Raw genomic sequence first — 11,428 nt, 5'->3', positions numbered from 1 at the left:
TCTCCAGCTTGGAGTTTATCTGCTATAGCAACCAACTTCATGAGCACGAACGAGCAAATGTCTTCTGACATGACAATCACTTTTGAAACAAACCCTTATTTGATCATGACACATTTTTATTAAACATGTGGCTTTAAACACCATTGTTTCGCACACCCTGAAATGTATTTTTTTCATCCCAACGTTGTCATAAAAAAATAATAGAAAATTTCATTGTCACTGCCTGATAGCACTAATGCTTACTGGTAGTAGCCCTCAAGTTCATAAAAATTAACTTTGGAACTTCAGTCATGGTCAGCCAGAAGACAGTCTTTCCTCCTCCACAGGGAAATAAGTGTTTTTGGAAGCACTGTCCAAGTTGTTTGGGGCCACTTCTACATTGCCACTGGATAAGGAGGCCTGAAACTTGACTGTCTTCCGGAAGAAGGACTTTGGTTAATAAGCATGGAAAGATATCACTTCCTTTTCTCCTTGGTTAGCTGACGCAGGACAGGAAGGCTGGGGTTCTTCAGCCTTTCTGGGAAATCCCTTCTGTTGGGATATCTTAGTGTATTATAAATCTTGTCCAGTTTCCACACTTCATGAAGTTTTCCTTTATACGCCATCTCATCAACAGAGCTACCCCGGAGGTTTAGGATTCTTACTCCTACGTAGTGAGTGACAAGTAAGGCCTCAAGCCAGGTCTTTGCGTTCTGTCTGGTCCTTTAATGACAACCACCTCCATAGGAGAAAGGAGGTGGGGAAAGACACCTGAGCCTGGGCGTGGGCTGGGGGTGAGAGGCACCTTATGGACCTTGTCGACACACCTCAGCTCCTGTGCCGTTTTGCGCAGGACGAACCCGAAGAGGAATGACGCGCACTGTCCCCCCCACCCGTCAATTCCTAGTCATGCCACGATCCTCTTCGCTGTACATGTACGGTGCGTTCCAAATTCCCAGTAAGTATATCCTCGGCGAACCGAGCTGCGTGAAGCCGGCAACCGGCACTGCAGTTGCCCCTGGCACCACCCCCAGGGGCGTGCGCGCCCCTCGGCTGTGAGTCCGAGACCGCAACCCCTCCGCTCTGCACACGACCCCGCGGGAGTCGGAGCGGCGGACGGAAGGCGCGCGTACGCGATCAGGGCCACCGGGGCCCCAGGGCGGCGCTCCCGCTGCGCGCTGGGCGGTGGGGTTGGGGTAGGAGGAGCTTGGGAGGGGCGGAGCCTGGACGGCGGGATCCGCGGTGCGGGGCCCGCGCCCACGGAACGGCGCCCGGCGCGGTGGGGTCTCCCAGGCGGGCCGCGCACTGGCAATCGGGCCCTCGGACAAGATGGTGCGTTCCCCGGGAGAGGAGAGTGGGGCTACTCCCCCGGGCGGCCCCGGCGAGGCACACGGAGCTCCCACTCCGCCGGGGAAAAGGCGGGGGCGGTCAGGCCGCACTGTCTCTTTAAGACCGTGTTCCCGCTAACACCGACGGTGAGTAACCTGGCCCCAAGTCCTGGGAGAAACCCCCAGAAGGGTGGGCGGATGGGAATAGAGACCTCTGGGCGTGGAATTTGGGGAAGTTATGAATGGGAGGGGGCACCCTGCTTTGAACCACAGCCCAGCCCCGTACCTTGTAAATTTTAACAGAGCTCCTGGAGCGGGCAGTGAGACTAAGCAAGGCCAAGTTCCAAAGGGAGGAGAGTCCCTCCACCTGGCTTCAGCGCCCACACGGCATAGTCCTTCGTAATCTCGTAATCTCGGTAAGCCCAGTAATTTGTGGGGGTGAATGCAAGAAGTTTCCGGCCTCGTGGTGGGTGGGGAGGCAGAGGATCCGATGACTGCTGACTGTCAAGTGGCTTTGGGCAGCTGGTTCTTCACGAACTTTCCTGGGCTGAGAGGTGGAGCCTTCCCTGCCTCTGCGTCTGGCCCATCGAAGAAGGGGCATACAGCATAATAAGCCTTAGGACCTCAGAGAGAGAGCACAGCAGGAATCAGTGGAGAGGAGGATGGCAGGACTGTACCTCCCTGGTGCCCACTGGCAGTTGCCCCACTGGGCACGAGGGAGGAGAGGCTGAGTGGTCTGATGACACAGGGTGAGCAGAATGAGGATTGTGAAGTCACAGAAGTGGGATGCTACAGCTGGGGGCCTGGGGTTGGCTGCCTGGCAAGAGGAAAGGTGTTGCCCAGAAAGATCAGTACTTTCTGCCAGTGGAAGGCCCTCTGGGATCAGCAGGGCACGGTGCCTTCCTGGTGCCCACGGTGGACTGATGAGTCGGGTGAGGCCAAAGGGTCCCCCTCCCTATTCTACACAGGAATAAAAACAGTCCTGGGTCCATACTCTGGAAGCCTAAATACCACCCACACCATGTGGAAGGAAAGCAGAAAGACTGAGTGGCACATCTTGCTGACCCCATTTCTCCCAGACCACCTCCTGGGCAGACCCTTGCTCTGTCCATGCCCAGCTCTGTGAGCTTTCTGTTTGTCCTGAGTACCTTCCAGGATTTGGGGTTCCAGGGCTCTGGGGAGTACGCACTGGAGAGCAGATGAATCCCGAAGATCACCACTGACTCCCACCCTCCTAACTTCTCCAGATGCAGAGGCCTCCATGGCTGTGATAAGCCTTCTGTTCCTGGCAGTGATGTATGTTGTTCACCACCCCTTGATGGTCAGCGACCGGATGGACCTGGACACACTAGCCAGAAGTCGGCAGCTGGAGAAGCGGATGAGCGAGGAGATGCGCCAGTTGGAGCTAGAGTTTGAAGAGAGAAAGCGGGCAGCTGAGCAGAAGCAGAAGGCAGAGAACTTCTGGAGAGGAGACACATCCAGTGACCAGTTAGTGTTGGGGAAGCAAGACATGGGGTGGCCATTCCAGGCTGATGGCCAGGAGGGGCCACTGGGCTGGCTGCTGGGAAACCTGTGGAATGCTGGCCTCTTCTGCCTTTTTCTCGTCTTTGAGCTCCTGCGACAGAACATGCAGCATGAGCCGGCCTTTGATTCCAGCAGCGATGAGGAGGAGGAGGAAGTCCGTGTTGTGCCCGTCACCTCCTATAACTGGCTTACTGACTTCCCCTCGAGGGAGGCCCTGGAATCCTTTTACAAACACTACGTCCAGAATGTCACCCGTGATCTGTCCTGCACCTGCGAATTCGTAGAGAGCTTTGTGGATGACCTCATTGAGGCCTGTCGGGTGCTCAGCCGCCGGGAGGCTCACCCACAGCTGGAGGACTGCCTGGGCATCGGGGCTGCCTTTGAGAAATGGGGAACCCTTCACGAGACTCAGAAATTTGATATCCTGGTGCCCATTGTCCCTCCGCAGGGCACTATGTTTGTGCTGGAGATGAGGGATCCGACCCTAGGCCGCCGCTGTGGCTCTGTGCTGGTGGAGTCGGAATGTGTGTGCAAGCGTGAGAAGATTCTGGGGGACGTGCTGTGCCTGGTGCACCACCACAGGGATCACTCGGCTCTCCTAAGCAAGTGTAGCAGCACCATCAAGGTGGCTCTCTGCACTGGCTCCCACCTGGACGTGTGCAAGACAGTACAGTGGTTCCGGAACATGATGGGCAATGCCTGGGCCCTTGTGGCCCACAAATATGACTTTAAGCTCAGCCTCCCACCGTCTACCACCTCCTGCAAGCTCAGGCTGGACTACCGCTCAGGCCGCTTTCTCTCGATCCACTTGGTTCTGGGGGTGCAAAGGGAAGACACGTTGGTCTACTTGGTGAGTCAGGCTCCTGACCAGGAACAGCTCACCAGTGTGGACTGGCCTGAGTCCTTTGCAGCCTGTGAACACTTGTTCCTGAAGCTGGTAGGGCGTTTTGCTCCGGAGAACACCTGCCACCTCAAGTGCCTCCAGATCATTTTAAGTCTCCGGGACCTTCAGAGCTTACCCCAGGGAGCATCTCGTCCTATCCTCACGTCTTACCACTTCAAAACGGCCCTCATGCACCTGTTGCTGCGGCTGCCCCTAACAGACTGGCAGCACAGCATGCTCTCCCAGCGGCTCCAGGACATCCTCTGGTTCTTGGGCCGTGGCCTCCAGCAACGGTCCCTCCATCATTTCCTCATTGGTAACACCTTCCTGCCCCTGACCATCCCGATCCCTAAGACATTTCGGAATGCCGAGCCTGTCAATCTCTTCCAACACCTAGTGCTAAACCCCATGGCACACTCACAGGCAGTGGAAGAATTCCACAACCTTCTGACCCAAGTGAAAACGCTGCCCTGTGCCCCATTGGCTGGGGCACATTAATGTAAAGGCCATTAAAAAAGGGGAGAAGGTATTTCTGATTCCTCAGGCTGCCAAAGAGTTTATTTTTCAGGACACGTCAGTGGTATGTGTGATGTTTACCTTGCCAGTGGGGGGGCTATGATAGATGAAGACACTTTACGGGGTACCCGAAGTGCTCATAAGGATGGGGTCCAACCTGTAGGGTCTGATCTACAGTGTGTCTTCTGAGGTTTTCTTCTCCTGCCTTTTAGCATGACCCAAAGAGGGCCCAGGGAAACAGGTGTTATAGGAGGATCTTGCAGCTAGAGTTGAAATCCAGAGGCGGCCTGTGAAGTTGTGTTTTGTATCAACACTGGAAGTGAAAGAGAACCAGAGAATACCTCCGTCGCAGCTTATTCCTTTTTGTGAATGACTCCCAGCAACATTCCTTGCAACCTGGTTTCCTGGTTGAACTGTTAGTTTAATTCACATCCAAGCTGACAGCGCATCATTTTATCCTAAATACCTGTGAAGGCAATTGCTCGTATGTTAGGATCTAATTTTTCAGACCTTCTCTATTTGAAGATATAACCAAGATGTTTGTTTTCCTTTTTCTTAATTTAGCCCTATTTTCATATAATATATGAAGTAGAATATAATACAGCTGTTTTTATGAATCTGAAAGAAAACTCCCACTACTAGCCAAAGAATTCATTAGCACTGATTCACAAATATTAAGTCAATGGTGATCTATTTCATAATTGTGTAAATTTAGTAAATTTAGTGTATTTACTAAAATTAATGACATAGCCAGCATCTAACAAGCCTCTCAAGCCTGGAACCAATGTTATAAAACCCTTACAGAGGACAGTCTTTTTTTTGGCGGGGTGGGGGGCGGGTGGCTCTGAGATGAACAATTAGTGTTTCTAAAGGGAGCCATTTGTTTTGTCAAATGAAAAGGTTTAACCCCCATGTGTAGCCGTGCTTTTTCTCAGTCTGTTAATGCCTTTGTATTCTCTTTTCAAAGATGACAAAGGGAGTTTTTTGAACTATGTTTGCGGTTTTGCAAAGCAGGATCATCACAATCCAGGCCCGTTGCCAGGGTCGGACAGGAAGGGACTGTGGAGCAGTCCAGCTCCAACAAAGTCGTGATTCTGAAGATACGATTGGTGGATTTTTCCCTTCTTTCAAAAACCTGGGCATCCTGATGAGGAGGCTTAAGAAAAGTGACTGTAGTTGTGGGTGTGGTTGTTTTGGAAATAACAATGCTGTTCCTTCCCTGCATGCCAAGAAGATCTGGGGAGGAGAACCTGGCCGCACGTTTAACTCGATCACAGGGGGGTTTAGATGCTGGCCTTGTGGGCTTTTGCTGTATCCACACCCCTCCCATGGCAAAATTAAATGACAAATTTATGTCCCAGAAGCTGATGCGAGTCAATATTTGAGGCTCCTACCACATATTAATGGCTGTGCTCCCGTGTTATCTGCTGACACCTGCCAGGTACTGCTTTCAAGCTAAGATGCAGTGATGGTTCCATGCTCGTTGGCATTTTGATGTTTTAGAAACATCCATATTCTTTTTGTTTAGAAAACAATTTGTTGATGTTTTAGTTCTGAATCAATAAAGGAAGTTATTTTGTGTGTCAGTTGGAATCTACATAATAACACACACAGAAGACCAGTATTCTCACATGCCTGTTCCCAAGATGTTCATGTTCTCCTGATAGCTTCATCCAGTACATCCTGCTGTTTCTCAATGCACCTTGAACCAGTCTGCCCTGAGGTTTCCCAGTGGCATGGCCAGTAGCCAGGAAAGAATAATTCAGAATGTGATTCATTTTCATGGTGCCCAGACCAAAATATCAGCCAATTTAAAAGACTACAAACAACATGCAGAAGCTGTAGGAGGCACAAATCTGTCAAGTTGAAAGGTAGTATGATGTTCTAGAGCTCTGTGGTTTCCAGTCTAGTAAGAGGTAAGAAAACAGGAGCGAACAGAAGACAACAAAGGGAACAGCGAAGCTTGGGTGGGGCAGAGGGTGTTAAGAACGAGTATAGAAAAAACAAGTAGTAATGGAAAGAACAGAGCTGTTGTGCTCTGGGAATACTCTTACAATGAAAGGGGAAACTTCTCTAGATAATTTAGGAAGCTGAGCTTTATTCTAAAACAATTCCTGGCCGGCACCCAGGATACAACAGGAGTTCTAGTAATGGTTATACTTCACGTTCATTGAGCATTGCCAATGGTCCAGGCACTGTTCTTAATGCTAAGTTACCTCTAAGTGAGGTAACTCATTTAGTCCTCACACTATAACACCATGAAGTGAGGGCTTTATCCCTTCCATTTTACCTATGAGGAAACTGAGGCACAGAAATGGTACACACTGGGGTGCCTGGGTGGCTCAGTCGGTTAAGCGTCCAACTCTTGGTTTCGGTTCAGGTCATGATCTCACAGTTCCTGGGTTTGAACTCTGCATTGGGCTCTGTGCTGAGAGTGGGGAGCTTGCTTGGGATTCTCTCTCTGTCCCTCCCCAACTCGCGCTCTGTCTCTCTCAAAATAAATTTAAAAAAGAAAAAGAAATGGTACACAACTTCCCCAAGGTCACATAGCTAGTAAAAGGCAGAGCCCGGAGGAAAGTGCATGTCCTAGCAACCTTCCAGCATGGTCTTGGGAATATCAAGATGTAGGAGTTAACATGCTTTGAAAAGCTAAAAGCACTACATTAAGATAAAGGGTGGTATGTTGTTTAGAAATTCTAGAAGACAGAAATTGTTGGTCCTTAGCCCAGTCTTTAGGTCAGGAGTTTCGTATCACATACAAAAATTAAAGGCATTTGCTCAGAGGCCAAAATGAACGTAAAGCCATTTGCACTACATGCCTGTTGAGCCCCAGTGACTTGTTTATATCATGAACTACATTATGATACAAGCCAGCTGCAGGATGGAAGGTCAGGGCCAATTTGAAGCCGAAAGACTGTTCAGGTCGCCAACCGATAACAGTATCGTTCCTCACCTAAAGGTTTTTGCCATTCATTTCGGGGAAGTAGATCTTGGTAAGGAGTGAAATGGGGAAGGGGAATGGCCCCAGTACTGCTTTTCTGGCAGACCAGGAGTGGGGGCGGGAGGCACTACTTGGGGTGTGTGCAGAGCAATTGAGTTTTGCATACCACTCAAACCACTGATAAATCATTCAATCTTTTGGCACCCTCCACCCAACTAACCCCTCGAGAAACAAAGACGGCATTCAGATCTGGAGGTGAATGACCCTCCAGGGGGTGGAGCTGGCTCTCCCTCCCAGCACAGGGAGCCCCAAGCAGTCCAGTGAAGGGGTATTATCTTCAATGTTTTATAAACAGAAGAAAATGAGGCCCAGAGAGGTTCACATGCCCAACCGAGGATTTAAGCTTGTCTTCCCACTTCACACATTCAATACATATTCAAGCACTTGCTGTGTCCGGGGCTAGCACCGAGCCCTGGGAAAACAATGGCTTCATCCTCATGGAACTGACAACCTGTGGAGGAGATAGACATGAAATAGTCACACCAGCAGATGTGAAATTTCAAAGGTGACAAGTTCCACTAAAACTTCCAGTAAGGACACTTGAGCGTATCAAGGAAGGCTTCCCTGAGGAAGTGATGTGAGCTGAAACTTGACAGGTGCCAACTGGGTGAAGATGGGGTTGAGATCCTATGTGGAGGACATGTGCACATGGCACGTGCAGAGGCCTTGTGGGAATGGGCATGATGAGGGAGAGTCTGATGGAAGGCCCAAGTGTCTGGAGGGCAGGAAGTAAGCGGAGGCAAGGTGCAAGATGAAGCTGGAGAGGCTGCAGGGACCAGACCCTGTAGGGCCTTCTAGACCACTTTAGAAGTTCCCAGAGCAATGGAACTTTTGAATGGTTTGAGACTTTGGGAAGTGACAGGTTGGTACTTAGCAACAGGTACTTAGCAACAACCACCCTGGGTGCAATGAGGAGGGTGTCCGAGCAGGTGTGGAGCTGCTGCAGACCAGCAAGAAGGTAATATGGATGAAAAAGAGATGCAGAGTTGAAGAGCTTTTTAGGAAGTAAAAAGAGTTCAACAATAGATTGTGTATAGAAAGTAAGGCATCCAGGATGGCTCCTGGGTGCTGATTTGGGTCACTGGGTGGCTGGTAGAATCATTCGCTAAAAGGCACTGTAAACCTGCGTTCTTCTCTCTATTCCACACTGCCTTGTGCTAAAGATTTGAAGGTGGTCACTATTTGTGCAAAAGCAAGTAGGCTTATGAAGAGGTTTTCAACAAAGGGTAGTACTTTTAATGACTGAGGGGCACTGATGGCATTCAGCGGACAAATGGTGTGGAGGTTGCTGAACAGTCCTACAGAGTCCCACGTGTCAAGAATTGTTTCACCCTGAATACCAATAACACCCTTGAGGGGAAACACTGCATAAAATGCCAGATGTGTGTTGTAAGAAATAATGGGGGCAGGGTGGTGCCTGAGTGGCTCGGCCAGTTAGGCTCTTGATTTTGGCTCAGGTCATGACCTCAGAGCTCATGGGATTAAGCCCCAGGTCCGGCTCCGTGTTGACAGTGCAGATCCTGCTTGGGATTCTCTTTCTCTCTCTCAAAATAAATAAAAAACAAAAAAGAAATTATAGGATATTCTAGAGATATTTGGGGAAATTGCCCTGTACTTTCCTCCCATAATACGATTCTTGGGATCAGATGAAGAATGGATAGGTGCCAATTATACCCATCTCATTTCTGACCTTAACCTTTTCTTTAGTGTGGCAGGGGTAGGAGTGTGTGTGGGGGGGGGGGGGGGGGGAGGTGTAGATATCCATTAAGCTTTTCACAAGAATGTGAGTAAAAATGATGGCCTTCATTCAAAACTGTGTATACAACATTTCGCACCTGTCCTTCGCCTGCCCGATCCGTCCATTGTGTTGTTGGCTCCTTCTCACCTCTGTCCCATACCCCATCCATCGCTTTCTACCTCCTTAGTGTTTTGCTGCCCTCATAATACAGGTCACTATGAGAAATTAACCTTGTTTCCTAGTAATCTGCCCCCATCGTTAGAAAGTGAATTGCGTGAAAGCAGTGTCTTCGCCCGTCCTGCTCTGCGCTGGAGCCCAGCTAGTGGGCTAGTGCCCAGTTCCGCGTCTAAGCTCGAAAAGAGGGAGTTTTCATGCTATTTCAGGGAGTCCATGGACCCTCTACAGTGCGCTCACAGGAACCGAGCAGGAAACCAGCCATTCAAGCAGCACACTAGTGCACAGCCCGGCACACCCCCTTTACCGGCGGAGGATGCGGCGGCCTGCGCAGGCCCGCTTCTGGCCCCGCCCACGGTAAACGTCACCGCGGCCGTTACGCCGTTAAAGCGTCTCGGCGCGCGATTTAAAACCAGCTCCAGACAGGGAGAGCGAGATGGGGCCTCCCTGTCCAGGTGAGGTTGAGCGGGTGCGGGGTGCCGCTGGAAGGGGTCGGCGTGAAGCGGTGCTCCGGGCGGGCAGGGTCGGCGGGCGGACTGAGCGGGAGGTGCGGATATTCTCGGCCTAGTTGTTGGTCTTGGGCTCTGCTGGTGGAGGGAGAGGCAGGCGCCGAGAGGAAGAGGCGGGAAGGAAGAGTGGGGGAGGGGTGTGCCCCGCCAATCAGGACACGGCTTCAGTCGGCGTCCGGAGCGCGTGGGCCGATCCCCACTCCTCCGTACGGTCGCTGGGTGTGGGGCGACCTTTCCTGTAGGCTTCTATGCCTTGCGCGGTGTCTCTCCGTTGAAACGGTGGTTTCCCTGGGCCTGCCGTACGCTTCGCGTACGCGTGCATGTATTTTTGCATTCATTCAGTAAGCGCTGAGCGCTCCCTTTGGGCCAAACCCTCTGTCAGGCGCAGAGATACAGTAAAGAGCAAAACAGATAAGATCCCAACCTCTTGGAGCTTGTATTCTAGTTGGGGAGCCAGTTAACAAACGAATGAATTGCGCATGAGGCTGAGTGCTGTGATTGAGAATAGCAGAGTAAGGGGAGGGGCCCCTTTCATTTGAGGATGCAAGGAAGGTCTTAGAGCAGAGACTGGGGAACGGGTTCTAGGTAGAAGAAGCAGGTGCGATAAAAGCGCCAGGAGGAAAGAGCCTGGCCTCCGCTAGGACTAGCAACATTGTGCCTGAACAGTGAGTGAGGCCCTTGAGGTAGGCAGGGCCTTTGCAGGTCTCGGTAAAAGGTTTGGAAATTTAGAGTTACGTTTTGGACGTGGTAAATGACTCATGTGAGAGACTGTTGAACGGGTCAGTAAACATTGGGATAAGAGTTGGACACTCCGGGGAGTGATATGGGCCACTCAGGGAAGTGGCCCGCAGAATCAGGAACAAATTTGGACATCATCATCATATAGATCATAAAACCATGGGAACAGGTGAGAACGCTAGGAAGACCCTGTAAGAAAAGACACTCAGGACCAGCATTTAGAAGCTAGATAGAGAAGGGGGAGCTTGAAAAACCGTCAGAAGAGAGCGGTGACATAGAAACCAGGAGTGTTTCAAGAAGCACTTGAAGGGTTTTCATCTGTTTCACATGCTGAAACCCTACAGAGAGATGAAGCCTGAAAAGTAGCCAGAAGTTGTAGGTGATAGTAACAAGATAGTTTTCATAAAGTGGTGGGGGTGGTAGCCAGACATAGAGGTTTGAAAAACGAATGGGAGGTAAGGAAGTAGATGTAGAAAGTGTCTTTGAGCTCAGTAATCATCTGAATGAGAGAAATCTGAGGAGTATTCTAAGAATTGAAGCGTGCCTCTGATACCCATCTTGAGTTTCCCTCTTAGGTTCCTCCTTCAGTGCTTCCCTATTTCTGTTAAAGTCTTTTGTCTCAAGGTCCAACTCCCCTTCTTCTCTGGAAGTGCCCTCATCCAGATAGTAACAAGTCCTCTTGATTCATTCTCTAAATATGTCTCTTGCCTCCTTCCTTTTCTATTTTTTCTTTCTGTTCCTTTTGTTTGTTTTGACCTCACCTCAGAGTTAATGTTAAACATACTCTTCAGCTTGTGGGAAGCTATCAGGGGAACATGTGAAGTTCTTCTTGTATTTTATTTATTCCCTTTTATCCCTATACACCACTTTTGAAAAAAATTAATGTTTTTTTTGAGAGAGAGAGAGAGAGGATGTGAAGGGGCTCCGCACTGACAGCAGAGAGCCCCATGTGGGGCTTGAACTCGCGAACAGTTGAGATCATGACCTGAGCTGAAGTCAGACACTTTAACTAACTGAGCCTACCCAGGCGCCCCAATT

General features: G+C 50.3%; 2 protein-coding genes and 1 long non-coding RNA gene across 9 annotated transcripts in view; 2 read left to right on the top strand and 1 right to left on the bottom strand.

Moving 5' to 3' along the window:
• The first annotated feature begins 1,186 nt into the window (after positions 1–1,186).
• Positions 1,187–5,816, top strand: ITPRIPL1 (ITPRIP like 1). 5 transcript variants are annotated; one of them, XM_015073451.3, is made up of 3 exons: positions 1,187–1,454; positions 1,611–1,723; positions 2,555–5,816. In XM_015073451.3, the coding sequence occupies exon 3, from the start codon at positions 2,569–2,571 to the stop codon at positions 4,210–4,212; it is 1,644 nt and encodes a 547-aa protein (XP_014928937.2). In that variant the 5' UTR covers positions 1,187–1,454; positions 1,611–1,723; positions 2,555–2,568; the 3' UTR covers positions 4,213–5,816. The 5 variants fall into 5 exon arrangements, with proteins under 5 accessions (XP_014928937.2, XP_053056960.1, XP_014928939.2 ...); XM_053200985.1 differs by having other exon boundaries at positions 2,276–5,816; XM_015073453.3 differs by lacking the exon at positions 1,611–1,723.
• LOC113592510 (uncharacterized) lies at positions 4,561–9,771 on the bottom strand. The gene is made up of 3 exons (XR_003412402.2): positions 9,067–9,771; positions 7,392–7,682; positions 4,561–4,696 (listed from the first exon to the last, which is right to left on the bottom strand). It is a non-coding gene; the product is annotated as an uncharacterized LOC113592510 (long non-coding RNA).
• Positions 9,452–11,428, top strand: part of NCAPH (non-SMC condensin I complex subunit H) — a 33,575-nt gene continuing 31,598 nt past the window's right edge. For 2 of the 3 annotated variants that reach the window (XM_015073449.3, XM_027033659.2), the window contains exon 1: positions 9,452–9,598. In XM_015073449.3, the coding sequence (XP_014928935.1) occupies positions 9,580–9,598 (19 nt within the window). In that variant the 5' untranslated portion in view covers positions 9,452–9,579. Of the gene's footprint in view, positions 9,599–9,862; positions 9,994–11,428 lie in introns of those variants that run through there. The other variant, XM_053200984.1, reaches the window with a different exon arrangement.

Source organism: Acinonyx jubatus, chromosome A3 (assembly GCF_027475565.1).
Source record: "Acinonyx jubatus isolate Ajub_Pintada_27869175 chromosome A3, VMU_Ajub_asm_v1.0, whole genome shotgun sequence".
Taxonomy (NCBI): Eukaryota; Metazoa; Chordata; class Mammalia; order Carnivora; family Felidae; genus Acinonyx; species Acinonyx jubatus.
The sequence above is the reverse complement of the archived record's forward strand: the minus strand, read 5'-3'. Positions and strand labels throughout refer to the sequence as shown.

Bases quoted from the DNA above. Each gene is read 5' to 3' on its own strand.
- ITPRIPL1 (XM_015073450.3), top strand. From the start codon at position 2,047: ATGACACAGGGTGAGCAGAATGAGGATTGTGAAGTCACAGAAGTGGGA. The intron at 2,240-2,554 runs GTGAGGCCAAAG...TAACTTCTCCAG, and splicing joins ACGGTGGACTGATGAGTCGG to ATGCAGAGGCCTCCATGGCT.